This window comes from Cryptomeria japonica, chromosome 9 (assembly GCF_030272615.1).
Source record: "Cryptomeria japonica chromosome 9, Sugi_1.0, whole genome shotgun sequence".
Taxonomy (NCBI): Eukaryota; Viridiplantae; Streptophyta; class Pinopsida; order Cupressales; family Cupressaceae; genus Cryptomeria; species Cryptomeria japonica.
In genome coordinates this window covers 217888941-217911777 of record NC_081413.1, presented here as the reverse complement: position 1 = coordinate 217911777, position 22837 = coordinate 217888941, and the positions used below count along the sequence as shown (strand labels likewise).

At 36.7% G+C, this 22837-nt stretch overlaps 2 protein-coding genes across 3 annotated transcripts in view; one reads left to right on the top strand and one right to left on the bottom strand.

The window, feature by feature from the left end:
* Positions 1-14745, bottom strand: part of LOC131044596 (BTB/POZ domain-containing protein At2g30600) — a 35099-nt gene extending 20354 nt beyond the window's left edge. The window contains exons 1-10 of one of the 2 annotated variants that reach the window (XM_057977952.2): positions 13457-14745; positions 11482-11811; positions 10809-11039; positions 10107-10268; positions 9675-9887; positions 9498-9545; positions 9322-9380; positions 9006-9189; positions 8732-8806; positions 8550-8646 (exon numbers count right to left, since the gene is read on the bottom strand). In XM_057977952.2, the coding sequence (XP_057833935.2) occupies positions 8550-8646; positions 8732-8806; positions 9006-9189; positions 9322-9380; positions 9498-9545; positions 9675-9887; positions 10107-10268; positions 10809-11039; positions 11482-11811; positions 13457-14227 (2170 nt within the window). In that variant the 5' untranslated portion in view covers positions 14228-14745. The remainder of the gene's footprint in view (positions 1-8549; positions 8647-8731; positions 8807-9005; positions 9190-9321; positions 9381-9497; positions 9546-9674; positions 9888-10106; positions 10269-10808; positions 11040-11481; positions 11812-13456) is intronic. The other variant, XM_057977951.2, reaches the window with a different exon arrangement.
* A 7060-nt stretch (positions 14746-21805) lies between these two features.
* LOC131858341 (uncharacterized) lies at positions 21806-22624 on the top strand. The gene has a single exon (XM_059211553.1). It carries the CDS (start codon positions 21806-21808, stop codon positions 22622-22624), a length of 819 nt encoding a protein of 272 aa, XP_059067536.1.
* Positions 22625-22837: the final 213 nt, after the last annotated feature.

Below are 22837 nucleotides of genomic sequence, written 5' to 3'. Positions count from 1 at the left end.
GAAAATGATAATCCAAACACTCTAGGCATTCACATCTCTGAAGAGAGCAAGGTCTCTCCTAATTGCACCAAGCTCTTTAAGAGAAGAGGCAGAAGATCCCTTGCTGAACTAAGAGCTAAGGATGGGGAAGCGAGGGGTCAGCCTAAAATTTCATCTCTTTTCAATGCAGGGGAGGGGAAGTTCCTCCCCACAGAGCCATGAAAATCATAACATGGAATGTTAGGGGTCTGAATGCCCCTAACAAACAGCGCATCTTAAGGCGCTGCATCTCTGAATCAAAACCAAACATAATTTTAATCCAAGAAACTAAAATGAACTCTGAGATCGTCCTTTTTGAGAAAAAACTAGGCTTCCGACAGCTGAAGCATTCCCTTGCTATGGGGGCCTCAAGAGGTTTAGCAATCATCTGGGACTCTAGATTTATCTCGTTTTCACCACTAGAGATTAAGCAAAATTGGATAGAAGGAGCAGTAGCAAGCTATAAAAACAAGCTAAGATTTAATTTGATCAACGTTTACAGTCCTATCCAAAATAGGGACAAGGCTCGGGTGTGGATGGAACTTGAGGCTTTCCTCAGAAGTCACCCGAACGAAGTCTGTATCATTGGTGGAGACTTCAATGCCATCACTAAGATAGAAGACAAAAGAGGAGGCAGTATCAAACTCCCTCCAGCGGCTGCAGATTTCAATCATTGGATCAATAGGAATTCCCTGCTCGAAATCCAGACGGCAGAGAATGCCTTTACTTGGAACAATAGAAGGATAGGTTTCTGTAACATCGCAGAGAAATTGGATAGGTTCTTTATCCATGGGGGGCTCTCGGAGCTCAATTACACCATGGAAGCAGAGCCTCTCCCTTTATCAGGCTCTGACCACTTTCCACTTCAACTTAACTTATTGTCAGACCACTCCCCTAGAAACTGCCCCTTCAAATTTGAAAGCATGTGGTTCAGAGATGATAACATTATAAACCTAATTGAAAAATGGTGGAGAGGCTCTGTGTTCTCAGGATCGAAGATGTTTATTATGGCAAACAAGTTAAAGCTTATCAAAAGGAAGCTCTTGGAGTGGAATAGGATAAATTTTGGTAATATTTTCAATAAAAAACTCTTAATAGAAAATGATCTTAAGGATGTTAACACTAAAGTTTTGGAGAGGGGGATGGATGAACATCTCTTCCTTAAGGAAAAATCACTACTCTCTGAGTATGAAAAGATTCTGTCAAATGAAGAGATCTTCTGGAGACAAAAATCTAGGGAGACTTGGTTGAATGATGGGGACCGTAATACCAAGTTCTTCACAATAGTACCAAGCAGAGGAGATGGGTTAATCGAATTTCTAGTATAAAGAATTGCCAAGGCTCCATCCTGTCTGAACTGGATGATGTTGCCTCTAAGGCAGTAAAGTCCTTTGATAATATCCTAAACAATACTGAGGGCTCCAACCTAAGAGGCCAACTCAATATTATCAAGAATCTCCCAAAACTCATTAATGATGACCACAATAAGTGCTTGTTAAAGAAATTCTCTAAGGAGGAGGTTAAATCCGTCCTTATGAAGATGAATCCGGATAAGGCTCCGAGCCCAAATGGCTTCCCCACCAGCTTTTTTCAAAAATGCTAGGGTTTTACGGGGACAGAGATCACGGAAGCCTTAGAGGGTGTTAGGAACTCAAGAAAGATTCTCAAGGAGATCAACAATACCTTCCTAGCTCTAATCCCCAAAAAAGAGAAACCAAATAGCTTCAATGACTTCAGACCTATAGCCCTATGCAACACCCTTTATAAACTCCTAACCAAAACTTTCGCAGCTAGACTTCAGAATCTTCTCCCCATCATCATTAGCGAAGAACAAACTGGTTTTGTAGCGGATAGATCAATCTATGAAGGGGTAATAATAGCCCAAGAAGCTATTCATTTGGTCCAGCTCAATAATGCCCCAAGCATGCTAGTCAAATTGGATATAAGTAAAGCTTATCACAAAGTTGTTGGCGCTTCTTATGTAAATGTTTGGAGGCATTCGGGTTTTCCAAATTCTGGATCAGCCTAATTTTTGAATGTATCTCCACCCTTAAATTCTCTGTTATGGTTAATGGTACTCCGGAAGGTTTCTTCAACAGCTCGAGAGGGCTTAGACAAGGTGATCCTATGTCCCCTTTCCTCTTCATCATCATGGCAGAAGCCCTAGGGAGGTCCATCTCTAAGGTTGAAGAGGAGGGAGGGATCCAAGTAATCCCTATCACCAGTGGCCTCCCCTACTTTACCCACCAGCAATTTGTTGATGATACGATGCTTTTTGGTCAAGGAAGCACCAAGGAGGCGAGCGCCTTCAAAGGCATCCTCAATTCCTATATGTTAGCTTCAAGTCAAGAGGTCGATCTGGAAAAGTCGGTAGTTTTTATGTTCAACATAGACCCTACATTAGGGGTGGAGATCTGCAAAGTCCTGGAGATCAGTCAGGGGACCCTCCCTTGCAAATATCTAGGCATCCCCCTTGATAAGGGAAGGAGATCTTCTAAATTGTGGGACAACTTGGTGGGTAAAATCAAGTCTAGGATTAATACCTGGAAAGGAAGATGACTGTCATCTACAGGTAGGGCAACCTTAGTCAGATCGGTTTTGTCAGCTATGCCCATTTTCCAGCTCTCCTGTCAACATCTATCTTCTAACAAACAGGCTGAACTCAACAAGCATCTCAGAACATTCTTTTGGCAAGGTGCCAATGAAGACCGGAAAATATCACTCGTCTTGGGACAAGATATGCATACCTAAAGAAGGAGGGGTTGGCATTAAAAACCTCCGTGATCAGGGAAGAGCCCTGGGTGCCAAGTTGGTCTGGAGAATGTTCAGAAACCCCCACCTCAAATGGGCAAGGCTGTTGCACCATAAATACCTCAATGGAGGCAACCCTATCCAAATCTTCAGAGAAATCAACCCTCCCAGAGGTTCCTGCTTATGGAATTTCTTGCTGGATTGCAGGAGTATTATTTCAAACACACTTACTTGGAACCTAGGGACCGGGGATAAAGCCCTTTTTTGGTCTGATTCATGGAGTGGGTATAAGGCAATCGAGAACATTTATGACTTTGGTGCCACCCATATCCTCCTTGAATCACATAGAGGATCCCTGTTAAAAAACTATATCTCCCCCTCAACGGAAGGGGTTGGATGGCAATGGATCGAGAGGGATAATGAGGATATTCCCTCAAGTGATAAAAGTCAACTCATGGCATGGCAATTCTCAGGTCAAGGAACATAGCCTTTGGCCATCATAAGGATAAGCTTGTATGGGATGGCTCCTTAAGTGGGGAATATAACTCCAAGGATGGGTACTCTCATATATCCAAAGCTTATATAAGACCTAAGTCTGAGCTTCCCTTGAAACTCTATTGGGATAGACACTGCCTGCCTAAGGCCGGTATCTTCTCCTGGCTTGCGATTCTAAACAAGCTCTTAACTACGGACAAATTTAGGAGAATGGGGTATGAGGGTCCTAGTAGATGTCCTCTATGTGAGGCGGATGAAGAAGACACCAACCATCTCCTCCTCAATTGTCCCTTTGCTTACCAATATTGGGTCTGGTTCACCAAGAAACTAGAGTGGTCTGCTGCCTTCCCCCATACCATCTCTAGGATGCTCAAAGCCTGGCCTCTCCTTAGGCGAGGTTGTCTCTTTGAAGGATTATGGATATCTCTCCCATCTTCCATAATGTGGGAGTTGTGGAAGGAAAGAAATAGACCTCTTTAGAAATGAAAAACTTGAGGTTCACAAAATCATCAATAGAATTGAGTCTGCTACCATCGAGCTCATGAACAACTAGATTTCATCTGGCATAAAAAAGAATGCCTTAGTAACCTACTGGGATGAAAAGATGAAAAGTCGTTGGGAGGGTTTATCCTTTCCTCCTTTTGTGGGGGATGGACCTGTTGAAAGTCTCCAAACAAGAGCTGAATGCAGATGGCTGCCCCCAAGTGAAGGATGGGTGAAGTTTAATTTTGATGGGGCATCCCGTGGCAATCCGGGAAAAGTAGGTATAGGATGCTCTATTCATAATTGGGAAAGCAAAGAAATCGCTATCCTAGCTTCCCCTGTAGGCATCAAAACCAACAATTGGGCGGAATTGATAGCCCTAGTGGAGGGGCTGCACCTGTGTAGGAAATTAGGAGTTAAAAATTTGGATATTGAAGGGGATTCGGCTATAAGTGTCAACGCTCTCAAAAAAGGCAGCATGTCCAACTGGAGACTAAACACTTTGTTGTCGAAGGCTATTGACTTATGCAAAGGATTTCATAGGTTCACGGTCAATCATATATATAGGGAAGGTAACAAATGAGCGGATGAGTTGGCCAACATGGGAGCAGATGGCATCAAACTCTTCTCAGAACCCATCTAAGGCCACTACTCCTATTATGATACCCTGATTATTCTCGCTCAGAGTTTGCTAGCATGTCTCTCCCTTCCATCCCTTTAATATGATCAACTTTAAATCCCAGTTCAGCCTTATTCTTCCCCTCAATAGACCCTTTCATGGTCTTTTGTATACATATATAAGTGTATATATATATATAGACATATATACATATATTTATATACTCATATATATACATTTACAGACATATACTCATATATATATGTAAATTCTTTTGAGATATATATACATATATATATACTCTCCCACACTCTCATTCTCACTCATATAGACATTCCATCCATTAAGCCTAGTTAGAGTTTCAACTTGATATATATTCGTGTATATATATATATATATATATTCACCTGAAAATATATATATACAAACATATACTGATTTATATATGTATTTACATATATATACATACATATATATATATATATACTCATACTCTTTCAGTTCTGAGTTTTTATATAAATTAACTCTAAATATATAGGCATTTATATACTCAGGTATAACTATAGGATTAACTTTGAATATCTTCGCATGTATTAATATCCTCTTGGTATATATATATATAGGTTTATTAAGTGGCTTAATTATGAAATTTTTGTATGTATATATTCATGTATTCATGTATATATATATATAAATATACTCGGAGGTATATTTATACATATATACATATATATAGATAGATAGATATATATATATATGTATGTATATCCACTTATATATATTTATAGGTGTATATGCATATATATATATAGGTATATATATATATATACTCGTAGGTCTCATTTCTTCTTATTTACTTGAGAATTCTTGAATTTAGCCATTCTCCGACCAAGCATTATATAGTTTTGTGGCATTGAAAGGATAAGTTTTAAGACTAGTAGGAGGCAATACCATATAAGAATAGGCATAGGTATATAAACGTGCCTGCATATCTCGCAACTCAAATATATGTAGTCATGGATATATGGGTATTAGTATTCATGTAGATACTGCTTTCTACTAGGATTAAAACTTACCTAGCTATCCTCTCCACCATTTTCATAGAGATCATCTTTATTTAGCCAGTCGCAGCAGACGTATGAAATGTCCTGGGTCGGACATCATACGTCAACTCTCCTCCTCAATCAAATCTTCAATGACGGCTCATTAGTATAGCCGAGGTGACGCTCCCTCAGTGATTTGAAAGGTGAAGTACCCTCAACTTGATGGCCAAAGGCGGTGGTAATTATGGCCATGATCCTCGGAGATCGCATTCCTTGCATCGTGACCCTTCGATCTTCGATTAGCTTAGCTACTCATTATGAAGCATTAAAAGTGCAAGCTCTATTTAGAATGCCAAGCTGGTCTTCCTTGTCATTTCTCAGTTGAGTTGCGATAGATACCCCTCTCAGGCTTCTAGGGTTGAAACGCCACATGGCCTTTGTGGGTGAGATCAAGGAAGAAAGAATGAAGGGCATTCTTGCCCAACAGAACCCTCTGATCTCAGGAGCTGTAATGAAATTTATAGGGAAAGACTTCATCATGAATGAGGACCGGACCAGAGCGAACCCTGACATTGCAGCAATGTTTCTAGCCATTGCTATGCATTTTGAGAAAGACGGGGATATTGTGGTGAAGCTATCCAAGAAGGTCTTCATAAAAGACATCCTGGGCGAATTAGATTGGGTGGTGATCAACATAGATGAGGAACTTACAGCTCCTAAACCTCAGGATTATGATATTCTTATCAGAATGAACAACCCAGTTCCCTGTTACCCCGTCCTGTTGATCGAGGACCCCATGGCCTTTGAAGCCTACCGCCCTGTCAAAAGCAGAAACTTCCTCTTCCTCTCATGGATTCTACAAGTCAAAAAACCTCCTCGAGAGAAATGGCTGATTAACTATCTTGAGGGGGAGAACATCTCAATTATCTCGGATAATGTGCCAATCCCTCGCTCCCCTATTGGCCCTTCAACAACAAAACCAGAGAGCTCCGGCTCCAAGCTTCCTCACAAGCCAGGCAAGAGAGGCTGAAGCTCCTTCTGGATGGCAAGCATCCAGGTTTCTGCATACCGGGTTCTTTATGTGTAGTTTGATCTTTTTTGGTGGTATGCATTTTTGTCTTCGATGAACTCCTTTTTATCCCGACCTCCTTTCAGAAGTTACAGGCTAAAATGACATTTGGATGTTTTAACTTAGCTACAAGATCTTTGTTCAGATGTTTCATAAATCTGTTTATGCTTTGCTACATCTATTTCTCTGTGAATGATTGGACTCAGTTAGATTCAAGCTTTATCGGACTTTTATGGCTATATTATAGATTTATATATAATGAATATATATAGACATACATCTATATACCCATATTTATATATAGATATATGTATATATGTTCATATATATACATAAATGTCTTTTTTTTTACTCAGGTTTTTAAAGATATATAGACTCAAATATATATATTAATATACATTTCTCATCCAAATTCAATTTCTTCTTAGTTATCTCCAGAATTAGCTCATCTGTTATCTTTAATGCTCGTTAGGATTGGGGTCGTTCTGGTAGTTTTTCATTTCACTTAAGCTTTCCCATGACATTCAATTATGGCATGGAAGGCTCTATGTTTGAACTAAAATCTATGATGGATGGTAGCTCACCGTGCTTTCTATGCAGAATTATTTTTGGGAGATTGCTTCTTGACTATATATTGAGCTTATCCATTAATCGCTTCGATGGTTCTTGAGCATTGACCACACATTATGTTTCTGGGAATTTTTTGGGGCTAATATCTTGAGTTTTTGTGTTAACAGGGTGACCATCCTGGCAGGTATGATCAATTGTTAAATTTAGATAACAAGTTGATCTCTGTTTGTTTTTTCTTTCTAACATTTTGGTAAGAAATGTCACAAGTATTTGTGCAGCATAGGGGGTAGGGCCTGCTCCACCCAGTTATTTCAGGTAAAGACAGGGATGTCGCTTACAAGAAGAAGGGTCACCCAAAGAGATGGGCAGTTTGCTGCTCAAATTTACATGATGGATTTTCACATGCCCTCTTCAAGACTATCCTGGACAGGGAACCATTGAGATCTAAATCATCTCCACTATTGTAACTTAAATCTTATATTTTTTTCTGATCCTTGAGGGATCTGGGCTAGACCGGAGGTTTTCTTTCCTCCATTCTTTTTAACTATTTTTTAATTAATAAAATTATCTGGCTTCGGCCTTTTATCGATCAAAAAAAAAATATATAGTAATTATAATTATTATAATAATTTCTGGAAACTGCTCTGCAGTAATATATAATAAACCATATAATAGGTAATTAATAAAAAGGTAACTAATAAATATATGAATGATTTATAATATAATATAATTCATTTATTTGTTTATTTATATGTTCAAATCAGAATAGGGATAATATATTTATATATATAATAATGATGTAATATCAATAAGATTATATACATACACAAACACATATATATAGAAATAGTAATTTGAATGAACAAGTAAGGCTGAGATTATAAATCAGATTGGATTATCAATTCAATATTAGAAAGAAGATTATGTTATCACTAATTGGATTCATGTCAAGATAGTTTTGTCTCCTAATCAACTTAGTTTAAGTCATAAATATGTTGAGATGGATTAATTAGAGTTTAAACAGGCCAAAACTTAGTAAGGGACATTACAACCTTCATGGCACACACCAGTTTCATATTTTTTTTTGTAAATCCTAGATGGGCATGTCGTAAACCAAACAAGCATTGAAATGTTGTAAGTTTTATTTTTAAAAGTAACTAAAATGGCCTAGTCTACCCTGCTGGACTTGCCTAGACTCAGGGAGTCTAGCTAGTCTCCCAGACTTGGCAAATTTGACTCGCAAGACTCACCAAGTCTACTCGGCAACTAAGTCTCCAAACTCACTAAGGGTCACTCCCCTCGGGACTTGCCGAATCTAGGCAAGTCCTGGCAAGTCTTGTAAGACTACTCTAAACCCAATAAAATCATCAAATTAAGAAAAAAGTTGAACGAAAAACAAAAATGAGTGGACCTATTGAAATATTCATTAAAACACAATTGTGAAAGTTGTCTTGGGACCTGCTGACAAAGCTTAACACTAGTAAAAAAATAAAGAGCTTACAAGAATAGTTGCAAACCTTGTGGCCTTTCTCTAAGTCAACTTTCCACCATGCACACAACTTCCCATCTTCAAGTTGAGGTCCAGCAAAGGATGTAGCCTACAAGGAAAGTTGCAAAAATTATAAACAAGGCTAATCAATTTGAATAAACCTCTACACTTACTAGTAAAAATGTCTACAAAACCTGGTATTTTCGTGAAGCCAGTGCTTTGGCATCAGTGAATCGTGACATAGGGCTACTTGCAGTCACAGAAATATTCTGAAAGATCAAAGGTTTTGACTTTTTAAGGAATCTACTTTTGAATGTCAGAAAAACAGTTCAATTATCAAATGCACTGTGACTTTAGAACATTTTATTTTGTTTATCCGCTACAGTAGTCTCTCTAAACTAAATCTTGTCAAAAACATAAGAATTTTATAGCTTCAAAGGAAGCATTTTATAAGCTCCCACATAATACCTTTGTAAGAACAGGATTCATCCATGTGTGTTCACCATATGAAGTACCAGCATAATAAATTACACCATTACGATCACCATCACATATATACAAGAGCTCTTTAAAACTTGTTGGTCTGTGATGAAATCTCATACAAGTACTCAACCGGCTTTGCTTATTTATCTCCAACGCCTTAGACTGTTGCCTACATCCAGATAGTTTGAGTTAGTGTTAGTGAGGAAAAAGAAGGTCAGAAGTTCCCACAAACAGCCAACAAAAACATAAAATAGTCCATATACATCGATGCAGTTCAGATAAATAAATTCCGATATCTTACTTTTGCTCATTTGTTAGGTCAACTGAATCAGATTTAAGGTACAGAAGTGCTTCTGTTATCTGCTCAATTAAAAGCCATTAACCATCAGCAATGTTTAACTTCATGAAGAACAAATTCAAAAGGTGACATTATAAAGCAGTTGCATGGAAAAATGTAGCTCAGCTCAGATCACTCACTAGCTCCTCGAAAACTGGTATTTGCTTGCTTAGGTTGCTTTGCTCCAGCTGCACAACAGTTGAGAAAATCACGTGCAACTACATGCTAATAGGTCCCCATAAGTTTGAACAGCATCCATGTTGTGACAAATGAAGAAGTGCTCACAGTTAGTTTTCACAAACATTAACAGTGTGTACCTTTTGAAGCAAACCAAGCGGCATTAAAGGGAAGCGAACTAGGGGAAGCAAACCATCCAGAGGCTGTAACTTCTGTCCAAACATAGTGGCAGAAGTGCACACCCCTAGATGCTCATTTATTGTCTCCCAACCACAATGGCTATCTTCTTGTGATCCCCATGTAAGAACAGCATCCAGAACCCTTTCTTCGGATGTCACTACCAAATCAGGGTGCTGCAAAAGTCATAATAATCACAACTCAAAATGTTTATTATAGTTACCCACTTCTCCACATTCCAGACTCTGAAAGCCTGAAAAATCACCCTTCCTATGCTCACGTATGCCTGCTATAAATATCAGGGTGGTACCGAGCACACAGAGGAACCATCAGAAATACCATTTTGCAACACTAGAACACTCTAGGGCAGCCATAATCAAGAAACAAAAGCTTACCTGAATTATTCTCATAAATGAAGCCTCTTCTAACATTCTAAAACCTGTGCTGGCATTAGTACAGTAATCAAAATGTTTGGAAAAGTATTCTTCACAAGATTCTTCGAGTGGCCTGCATCCTGCCATTGAGGAAACCACCTGCAGAATTGGACATACCGAATCCTGCAAAGCACAAAACTCAAAATGTCAGTGATGTACCAAACTACAAATGCAGCAGCTCATCTGAATGGTTGCTGAATGTGTCCACAACTTCTGAACTCAATTTTGCAATATGCAAAGTCAAACAACGGCTGTTGAAGAAGCTGCTTCCAGTAAGTACCACACCAACCCTGCAGGTAACGTATACAGCAACTTATGTCAATCACTAGTAACTCATGAGTGAGCCTAAGTCCAAATTACATCTACATAAGTAGGAAAACTCTCTTTTTTATTTTTGGATGTCAACGACCAGAAAATCCTTGGCAGCTCAAGCCTCACAGGAGGTATGTCTTGCAAAATCCTCATTCTCTGTGGCAAGTTTTGGGTATAGGAGATTTCCTTATTGCTGGCAGCCTTTTCACTATCTCAAAGTCCAAATGAGGAGTTTTCATAATGAATAACTAACAAGTCTAGGCATAATAGTACCAGATTCACACAATTGAAGTTTAAACTACAACTTCCTACGATTTGAAATATGAAAAACAACTTGGAAAAGCAGACCACCTCTGATAGAGACTCGAGCAAATATTCACAGCATTCTTCTCGAAGTGGGTAAACCCCAAACTGATCTGCCAGCAATACAAGTGGGAGCAATACAGATCCCATGTCCTGTTTTTCATCAAAGTTTAGTTGCCCACTGTACATGAATTCCAACATAGCTAAAAGTGCTTCAGGGGAGACATCCCCTAAGCAGACTTCTGAGCAGTTGCTTTCACTCATCCCATTTGTGAACATCTGCCAAGGATAAGAACAAAAATCATTTCACCTTCATAAAAGAATGATATGGTCCAGACTGAATTTAAATTTTTCAATCCAATATCACAATGATACAGCTACAAGTAGGCAGTCTATTAAGGAAAACCACTTGAAATGATGATACAATCAGTGCAAGGAAAAGACTAAAAATATTGTAAACATTTTACTACTATATCAAACTGAAATGTTTAGTGCCCCCTCAGGGCCGTCTATAGAGGACCTATAAAGCATTTAAAAGTGTTTGAAGTTTGAACAAAATTGGCAACGTATCTTAAGTGGCACTCCAATGTGAAACATATGTTTTTCTTTCTCGCATTTAAATAGAACCAGAACATACCAAAACAGAAATATGCCTAATCAAAAAGAATATCTGTGGAAAGCCAACATAGAAAGATGAGACAAAAGGATATGAAAAATCAACCTTAGCAAAAGGAGCACTCCAAACACTCAAAACAAGCTTGTGTGCTCGGGTAACAAGACCATGGCCCTCTATATAAATATCAACATCACTGTAATCACCAGTTTGAAAGAAATGCTTCAACTTCTGCACATCAATTGGTATGTCAGCTGAGAAAGCCAGATGATTTCTCAAAAAATTGACCACATTGGAGTTTAGGATTTCTAGTTTATGATCCTCCCTAAATGATGTATTCTTAAATGCATCCTTCATTTGTTGGCATTGAACGACTAGGGATTCAACACCAAACTCTTCACTCAGTTTTCTCAGTGCTTCTAGCTGTGACTCGGAAACCTGCATTATCAGATAAATCATCTTGTTACATAAAGCCTGTGCAAAGATTTATTATTCTTAATAACAAATATAAAATAGAAAAATATATTATGATTGGAGCTCTATAAATTCCAAGCTCCATTCTCACAATGTGTTAAACTCTCACATAAAAATATTAATTTTCCCTTGGCAGCATATAGTTTCATATCCACCCCTACAATAACACGTCTGTGCTGCTACAGCATCTATGGAGAATGTGATAGAGCCACAGTTGCCATATGCTCTTGCCTGAGGACCGACCTCACTTCATTTGTATCCAATTGGCCAAATCACAGTGATATCAATCAGAAATTATCATTATAATCCAGAACATCACACATTATTAACTTGCCACAGTAATGACTGATTTAAGTTACCTTAGAAGCTTGGAAAACACAATTTGAACACCTTTGCAACCTTACCACATATCTTCCTCATTCACCACAGAAACATTTCTGGGTGCGTTTTTGCTGCTTGGCTAACATTTCATTATTCAATAATTGATAACTTTCCTAGAAGACTGCCTTCCATGTAAAATTTAACTGAATTGACTTTATATTCCAAATTTTACAAAATTGACATTAATTTTTATATTTTTTAAAAAGCCTATAGCTCTAACTTGAGTGCTATCTTATAGCAAGTAACATGCAAATCTTAAATATTACAAAAAAAAAATGTCCCTTGATATTTTAACTAACATTGTTTGAAGTAGCTGAGTGGCACAATCCAGGCTTGCAGATCTTAGACTCATGTCTGCTATTTTACCCCCATACGGTGCAATATACTATATTTATGAAAGTTTCCATTGAAGTTTTTTCTTTCTTCTTTGCAGAATGAACCAGTAACTAAAATCAGACAAGTAATGGGAGAAATCAGAATGACAACTTGGGTAGGAACAAAGATCAGGATTGCTACAGCTAGAATCATGAATATACTCTATCCCCATATAATGCGGAAATCAATCAAGTAATTGCACTAGACTGTGGTGCCAAATGATTGATGCATACCAATTTAAGACCAAGAAGCCACCAGTTCAAAAAACCATTAAACTTGTGGTCACAATCAATTAAGATGACAGAAATTCAAAACCCCCTTGAACCTAAGGCTAGATCAAGTGAAATAATTATAGTTCTATAAACAAGAATCATTTTCCGAGCAGCTCAAATTTCAAAAACCATTGCAATGGCCCACACGCAAAGCATATAAATATAAGGGGATATAACTAAACAAAAACATAAGAAAAATTTCAAACCTATACTTTTGTTCAGCTAGTGCATATATACTGAATAGGGCGGTGGCCAGCACAAACGAAACGACCCTAATACAATGAAACCGTATAGTTGGTACCAATTGGTATGATATTCTGATCCGAATTCTAAGACCAGAAATCCCATGATCAGTTTAAAAAATCATCAAACTTATGGCCAGTATCAGTTAAGATTACAGAAAATTCAAAACGCCGTTAAACAAGAATCATTTTCCGAGCAGCCCAAATTTAAAAAACCACTAAGCCTACGACAACAACTCTAATGCCTGCACAATCGGAAACACCAAATTCTACTACACCTTTAAAATTAAAAATAAAACCAAAACTGAAACGTAACAAAAAACAAGAAAAGATCCATACTTGTGTTCGCCCAGGGTACAGATACTGAAGCAAGGCATGTAGAGTTGGATACTCCACAGAAGGCAATATAATGACCCCCTCCTCCATCACAAGCCCACCACAACAGAAGGCCAAAACCACCTTGTGTGCAGGCACAATTCTCCCTTCAGGTCCCACCACAATTCTCAAATCTGCCAAATCCCAACTCTCCAGAAACCGTCCAAAGCCCTCCTCCTCTCCTAACTCTTTCTGTTCAGACTTAATGTCAGGAGAGGGCAGCAACCTAATATTTCTATACCCAACATGCTTGTCCCAGCTGCTAAGCCCCACATATTGCACCTTAGACTTGGGCTGCTTATCTAACCATTGAAACATCACATTGTGCCCAGGATCCCCACCTTTACCAATAGTAATCAAACCATCATAGATACTGATCCAATAGCTTTCGAACCCCGAGGCAGAACAAAGGCCTATTCCTACCATATCCACAACACTGACCCCATCGACTTCTATCTTTAACCGCCTGTTCCGATGGCTCCCAAGAACAATCGTGTAATTGGGTGTGTTGTCACGCCTGTAATGGTAATGTTCGCTGCCAGCCTGTTCCTTGAAAACCAGTGTTATGTCGTTGTCTGCGTAGGCCTCAAAGGCTATACAGCCCCTCCCCGCCTCTCTGAACTTGAACTCCTCTTCCACCAGCCACTGGCAGGCAAAGGGAGGCACGATCACCAGCCAATTGAAGCTCTCAATGTTACTTCTCTGCTGCTCCTGCATTTCCCCAAGGACAACCATGATGCATCTACAATGTAAATAACACTCTTCCTGTTGAATATAATATATTTATCTGCTGGAGCAGATATGGGTTCTAAATGGGTATGAATTGAACAAGGCCCTTATGTTGTTGACGATAAGGATTGAGAGAACAAGTTGATTGATGTTGCTGACCTACATACAATCTGATGCACAAGATGAGATTTTGAATTGAATATTTAATTGCATCGAAACTTTTCGTCGTTAGTAAGGATGACAAAGCAAGCTAAGGCCCTTGATACCTACGCAAAGTGCATAACCATTATGCCCTTTACATGGTATATATGTCTACTGTTGCAGAAAATTCTGATATTCTTTCAAATGGGTGTCAATTGAATCACGTATTTTAGCTTTGTTGATAACGATGAAAACAAGTACAGGCGCTGATCCTGATCCTATTTCGGATGCTGATTCTGTCTCTCTCTACCCACAAAACACTTTTTCTACCTAAATCCCCTTGTTTTGGCTTGGATTTCAGATTCCCACAAAACAACAATATTACAATAATCTTTTAATGGGGCTGATTCTAAGATTCCCAAACTCCACAATAGGTGGGGTTAGACCTTTTATTTTTTCAAAAGAATCAGATTGTATGGCTATTGTATCTCTCTTTTTATAGTAGATCACTAATATTCTAAGTGATACGCATTTAAATAAAATGTGACTAAATTTTCATAAGGAGAAAAAATGGTCGGATAAAATAGGTTTATTGATTATTTTTGTTGACATAATATGTTTATTGATTATCATTGTTTTGGGATTAAATTATGTAAAAAAATTGTAATTTTGAATCACATTTTTGAAAGAAAATGAATGAGTTGTAGTTCAACAAAATAAAAAGAGGCAGAGAAGAGATAAATGACTCACACAATAAGAAGGACGGCTAAAGCAAGACCTCTATGTGTAATTATGCGTGATGAAATGTGAAATATCAAAAATAGGATTAAAGTCATGAAAGTATCGAATTTCACATTGAACAATCAATTCAATAGAACTTGAGACCATGTATCAAACAAAATAATAAAAAATTATACTTTCACAAAGCCTAACCTATGGATATATGTGGATTATATTTTAAAATAGCATAACCTATGGATAATATGATTGAATAATTTTTTTCAAAATTTGTAGAGAAAAATTGTAGAGGATTTATGTGTTGGAAGATTATTAGTCCTTGCCTTATATAAGGCGAAGACTAATGTTTTCACTACTAGCATTTGGAATTAAATAGTTGCTTGGAAATCCTATTAAGCATTTTAATCTATGGGTTGATAATTATCTTTATTAAAATGATTTTTTAATTAATTTTTTATATTTTTCTGATTGGTAACGAATATTTTCTTGGGGTTTTAGGGTAAATTTTGAGATAAAATAATTGGTCAACAAATCAAAAGGGAAGAGAAAGAAAAAATTATAATAAGTTTGTTAATGTTTGCATTTAAAATTCATGTATGATTTTTAGTGTTTGCATTTATAGTGCAGTTGGCATTCTTTAAGTTATGTGTGTGCCTTGGTTGTATTTCAACATTTTTCTTACATGCATCTGTGGCAATGTTCAAGGATTTGTTGAGGGTTAAGAGTATGTTTCTAGAGTTTTCTTTCCACTAAGTGAATGAATTTTGTCTGCAACCATTTGTTGATGCAAAGTTGGTGTTTTAGTTTTTGTGTTTTCTACTATTTTTTTGGAAGGTAAGTAGGGTTGTGTTTTTGAAGTTGTTTAGTCATTAAATGTTTTTCCCTAGCCTGCATATTTGTCATGCTCCTTCCAATGCACGCATTGGTTTTGGGTCATCTCTCCAATTTACAAAGATATTGTATTGATTGTATTTGAGTCATTTGTCTCGGCAATGTAAAATCAAAACTGAATGCTTGAGTCCATGTTCATTTGGGTGACGTTTTCACCCATTTATTCTATGTCATCTTGATGCATTGAAATGACATTTGGGTCTATGTTTATTGCATTGTTGGGCATATTGATTTTGTGCTTTATTTCAATCAAATCTTCATATTAAACTATTGTTTTTGGCCCTATGGTCCAAATCCCACGATTTAGCTTCATTGTTAATACAATAAGAAGAATGGATATCAAAGAAAATAATCTTCCTATTAACTAAGGAGGGAAATCATTTCCATTTTGGGTTGTAAGCAATTTTTGGGAAATCTCAAGTTATTGTCATTGCATTGGTAGGCATGTACCCCATAGAAGCATGTACACTTTTTGTCATTGTGAGTGCATTGGTAGGCATGCACCCCATACAAGTATGTACATGTTGCTTGAAATTTTATAAAACCTTTTCAACAAATGCATATTATGCATATCCTACAATAGCACATTTGTCATCCATGCCTACTAGCGCATATGCAAATTTTAAATAATGGCTTCAAGTCCTAGGGTTTGAGGTGTTCAAGTTGAGTGTGTTGTTTATATATCTAGTTGAATATGCTTTTTATCAACACTAAAGAATGAACAAAAATAAAATGGCAAGGGACTTGCCTTATGTCATGATTTCATTTGTGTTTCTGCAATTGCGGTAGTAGGCATGCATACATCATTGAAGCTGCTTCAAAACTATTGCTCTAACTCAAGAAAAAATTGGTGTGCATGCCTACCAATGCAGTTGCAACAAAAAACTATGATAAAAATCACTTAAATGAGCTGCCATTTGTAATTAAATTGTTTCTTGAAAATCCCATCAAACAATTTAACCTATGACCTGGTGTTATTTCTTTATTAAAATGGTGATATGCATGCCTACTAACACAACTACAACAAAAAACTCTGAAAAAAATCACTTAAAGTCCTAAATAGATTTTCCATTTGAAATTAAATTCTTTCTTGGAAAATTGCATCAAACAATTTAACATGTGGTCTAATGTTATTTCTTTATTAGATCGATATAGAGTAGAATTTTATTCACAAAATGGATTTTTTGTTCATATTTTTGTGAGCCACTTGGAATTTACATTCTATTGAAAACACTAAAATTTTGATTCAAGTAATAGTGCAATCAGTAGTGTGATTTTGTATGAGATGCAATGGTTTCAAATAAGTTGATATCATGTATTTATTTTCTTCTTGTGTTATCATTGTCGAGATCATCACTTTTATAAGTTGCATTATAGAATGCATCAATATTATAGTAGAAGTCATATATATTTAAATATTTAATGCACGAGCTTCCAATGTTGCAAAATATTGCTTGGTCTTCAAGATCCTGTGAGGGCCATCTATTGGGCATATGATCTAAGTCATTTCATCATGATGTTCATCAGTAGGATTATACTTGTGGTTGCATGTATATTTGTATTTACTCTAATATTCAAGCAGGTATTAGCAACAACATATCCTTCACAATATAGTACTATGAAATTCAATGAGGGGAGCAATCTAAGATAACTATCCAACTTAACAAGCAGTCAAGTAATGACTCGATTGCTTTAATATTCTTATGCTTACCTTTAAACCTTCAATGTTTTGCAATAGTTGATTGATATTGCTATAAAAATTAATTTTTGAATGAAAACATGAAGTGGGTTCAAGTCACTAAAGGTATATAAATCAAGCTACTGACACTGCATTTCATGCAATCTTTTTGGTGTTACCTCATTTTTCCACCCTTTTCCTTTTGTTCTGTAGGGATGGAGATATTTCTATCAAATTTGTACTTATCTAAACTAGATGCTCTATTTTTTTGCTTGATACTTTTGTTAAATTACATAATAGTTTAGCTCAAAGGAAATTGCTTGCTTGGTAATCATTTTTCTATGGAGGTGAACCCATTCATGTCATGATTTTGAAAAAAGTGTGAAATGCATGATACAGACCCATTACTAGATGCTTGTAACAAACTTTAAACTTCATAGAAATATATTGGTTTGTAATCTTGATAACTATACATGCAAGCAAATTGTTTTAAATTGAGGCCTAAAACTTCTCTATACAAAATGAGGCTTACAAGTTACAGTAATCATATAATGTTTGTGTAGTAGGAGAAAACCATATATAAAGCCCTATTGGCTTCTTGGAGCCTTCAGCAGCCAATGATGCTTTCGCTCTACAAGATGTCCCTGTAGAGTTTAGTTTATAAAATCTCCAATAGTTGTTGTTCTTAAAATAAATATTTTGGATGTCACCATTTTAATTGTTGATTGCACTTATAAATAATATAATCATTCCATTTGTGCCTCAAATTTGTAATAGGTTTTAGTTTCTTCTTTGTCAAATGTATTTATGTCTTATTTCATATCCTACAACTTCTTAAGGTACTTTTTTCTTAAGTTAATAAAATTGCAAAACCTTTGTTTCATGATGATTTATCTATTAGTCATCATGGGAAAGGGTGTTAAATACAAGCTGGCATTATTTTTTAATAAATTGGTATTATTAAGCATGTCATCTGCTAAACATATCATGTCTATAGATGAAAAAACATATCTAAGCTATTAAGTTAAATGAACATGGTGAAAAAGATTGGAATATTATATGTGTTGGTTATTGAACACATCTCAGTAATTTGAAAGTGTATACTCGCATTTTGTCAAGGATTTAGGCAATCGTTATGTTAATCTAGTTCTTAAGGGAGGTTACAAGCTATTAAGGTACTTATTAATGTTTATTGGGAGAACTTTCACCCCTTTAGACATGATTTCAATTCAAATATTTAGCTCAAAATGATAATTGTTAGTTACTATCATACTGACTTATGGATTCTAAGTCAGTACAATAAAAATAATAATAAATTTAAGCATTTGACATTACCTTAGTCTATCACAAGGTCGTTGATTAATATTTATTTAATCAGACATAAAAATGATCTAGATGGCAGAAATTATTGATTTTTAAATAGTACTAATTACAACATCAAAAATTGTTGGCATTAGATTGTCATTGATGTCAACAATTGAAGTAATGCATGGGATAGAGATGCATGATGATGATTGCTCCAGATGAAGGAGAGATGTGTGATGATGATTGTTCCAGAAGAAGGTTAGAATGATAGAGGTGTTGTTATTGTGGAGATTGTTGGCATTAGATTGTCATTGATGTCAACAATTGAAGTAATGCATGGGATAGAGATGCGTGATGATGATTGCTCCAGATGAAGGAGAGATGCATGAAGATGATTGTCCCAGAAGAAGGTCAGAATGATAAAGGTGGTGTTGTTGTGGTGATGAAGAGCATATTAGTTCATGTTGGTAGAGTTAAGCAGACTGAATATGCATGGAGTTTGCATGGAGGCAAAGGCCACAAAAGGGATAGAGAGAATAATGGAGTTTGCCATTGGAAGTGCAATTGGATAAGAGGACAAAGTAAATAGAGTTGTGAAGGCACTGGGTGAATTGGATTGACTCACAAAATGTATTGTTGCAGTACATAAATCCCACCGTGTTATCTACATGCAACAGGGCGACTGAGTTTATTGATGAGACATTTCATTTCGACAAGATGTTTTGACTGCTTTGGAGATAAATCAAGTCTTGCCAATAAAGCTTCACAAAAATGTTGTGGCAAACCCAACGTGTTTAGTACCACATGCGCAGACAAAGAACAAAGGGTGGTCATTGTTTTGTAGGTCAACATGTTTGTGTTGACCAAAGATGGTTGGCAAAATGAAGAGTTGATAAACCATCGTGTTTATCACCACAACATGAAACGATGCGACGCCACATGGTGCTCAAGCAAGGCTTCACAACATAGAGAAAATAAGGCTATCAAAAAGACGTGTCATGCCAACATGTGGCGAGCTCGTGTGAACTGTGGCCCAAATACCACAGATGGAAAGAGTAGATCATACGATGTGTTTTATACCATGCCCCGCTAGCCTGTAGTCAAGAAGATAAATGAAAGATGATCTCATGAGATAGTGGAATAGATGAAGATGTGCAATCCCCACATGCCATAGGTATATTTTGTGATGTTGAGAAAGCGATGGGTATTTCACCGAACCATCTTTTCTTTGATTTTTGGAAATTTAAGTGCCAACACAAAAGCGATCCACATAGGCATTTGACCAAGTTTGACCTGAAGATGAAGATAAATATGGAGGACGTGGCAGGTATGGGACAAATCAAGTCGCCTAAGAATAAAATAGTTTATCAAGGTGGATGCATTAAATGTTTCTACATGGAGGACATGTAAATAATTTGTTGAGTGGCTCAAAAAGGTCAGAAAATCTTTAGTCGGGAAGATACCAAAGCAATAGTTAGGTGATAATTACTATAGATAGTAATTTGAACTCAGAGTTCAATCTGAGGAAGGAAGAAGATGCAATTAATGATGGCAACCAATTAATCTGTAGAGTAGATTTCTTAGGGGCTTAAGAAAATTATTTTTAAAAAAATTTGTTTTGGAGGGAAAATAAAAGTTTGTGGTGATGTGAAGTCTAGAGGTGCAGATGTGAAAAGTAGAAGAAAAATAGAAAAGGCTTGCATGTTGAAAAGAGAGTGCATAAAAAATAAAAATAAATAAAAAGCGTAGAATGCAATACAAAGGGGGTGGAAAACAAAGAAAGTGATCTACTTTGAGAAAAATCAATAAAGAGGACAGAAGATGAAGACATAAGAACAAAGTGCAGAGACCTGAGATTAGAGAGTGAAGAAGACAGAGGCATAGAGAAGAAGACCAAGATGCAGAGAACCTAGAAGGTTATCCACATCGAGTGAGGCAGAGAAGGAAGTCTGATCAGAGCAGAGATTAGAAAAGTTGTGTGCAGAGAAGAGAACATAACAGAAGGCAGAGAGCAGAGACTGATAGCAGAAATCAAAGAGAAGAGGCCTGAGATTGAGGGGATAAAGGAGTTAAGTAAAAATCTAGTGCAGCTTGAACAATCTGTGAGTTACAAAATCTCATTTGTAACAAGGCAATAAACTTGTAGCTATAATTTTATATTGTAATCATATGAGTTGGCACTCCTTTGGGTCAGTGCCCATTAAATATCAGGGGTTGGTGCTCCTTTGGGTTGGTGCTCATAAACTTTGTAATCGAACTCTTTCCATTGTGAGGCTAGATTAGAGCATTAGATTCTAGCAGCATTTCTCACTGAGGTTTTTCCCCACCATGGGTTTTCCTCATATATCTTGTGTTATGGGTTTTCCTTCTATGTGTGCGTGCAAATTAGTTTAATATCTTTGCTCATAGTTGCTTGACCTCTGATATTTGAACTTTTATCTTTTAGTAAGTTCAAGTTTTAGTTACCACTAATTCACCCCCCCTCTTAATGGTCCATTTGTGTTTCGTCAATTGGTATCAGAGTCCTAGGTTCCCTTAGATAAGCTTTCTCCAGCTTGGGTAGATTCTGGTTTGTGAACATTATAGATAGGAATGATTCCTCCTCTATTAAATCGTCAATGTTTGATGGCACAAACTATGCCTTTTGGATCAGAAGAATGGAAACCTATTTATCCTCCCTAGGGTTTGATGTCTGGATGTCAGTTAAAAATGGTTATATCATTCCTCAAACTCCTCCTACAGATCCAAATGCAAAAAGAAAATATGAGTAAAATGATAAAGCCAAGAGTGCAATCTTGAGTGGCCTATCTGATATAGAGTTTGCCAAGGTTATGCACTGCACTTCTGCAAAAGAAATATGGGACAAGTTTCAAAGAATCTATGAAGCAGACGTAAAGGTAGCCAAACTGCAAAATTTTCAAGGTTGGTTTGAAGGACTGAAGATGAAGGAGGAAGAAAAGATTCTTGATTACCTTCAGAGAGTGGATGAAATAGTTAATGCTATAAGGGGAATAGGAGAGTATGTTTCAGATGAAGTTATAGTCAAGAAAGTGTTGAGATCATTGACAACAAAGTATGACATAAAAGTGTCTGCTATTGAAGAAGCTAAAGATCTGAAAATTTTCTCCATGGATGAACTATTTGGTTCATTATCATCCTATAAAATGAGGACTATAAGTGTTGAAGAAACAAAGAGAGAAGTTGTCTTCACCTTTGAGAAGAAAGGAAAAGAAGTTGCAAGTAGTGTAGATGATGAAGAATCAGATGTTGTCGAAGCCAACTTTGTAAGGAAATTAAAGAAAGGATTAGGTAAGTATAGAGGAAAACTTCACTTCAAATTTTTTGACTATGGAAAAATAGGACACTTTGTTGCTAAGTGTCCATATAAGAAGGAAGATAAGAATGAGGGTAATGTCAAGGATACAGACAAAAAGTTTTATAAACCTAGAAGGAATTTACAAAAGAAGAAAGTTCTTTACACTTTTGATAGTGGTGTCTCTAATGATGAAAGTGAGTCAGCTAAGGACTCCAATGAAGATGAAAAACAAACTAATCTCTTCATGGCACAAGAGGTCCTTAATGAGGATCAGAGTGGTGCTCAATCTGAAAATCAAAATGACAGTGAGGAAGAGGATGCAGATGTCGGTTGACCTTGAAGGATAATTAGTCAGTGCTCTTGAAGAACTAGACAAGGTAAGGAAAGAATATAAGAAATACAAGAAGTTATTCATAAAGGAACAAGATCTGCTAAGGAAAAGCCTTGAAGAATCAAATATGAATATTTCTACCTTAACTACTCAGCTAGAAAAAACTGAGGGGATGAATGAAGTGATAAAATCAGAATTGGAGGCAAAAAAAAAGAG

Bases quoted from the DNA above. Each gene is read 5' to 3' on its own strand.
- LOC131858341 (XM_059211553.1), top strand. From the start codon at position 21,806: ATGCACTGCACTTCTGCAAAAGAAATATGGGACAAGTTTCAAAGAATC.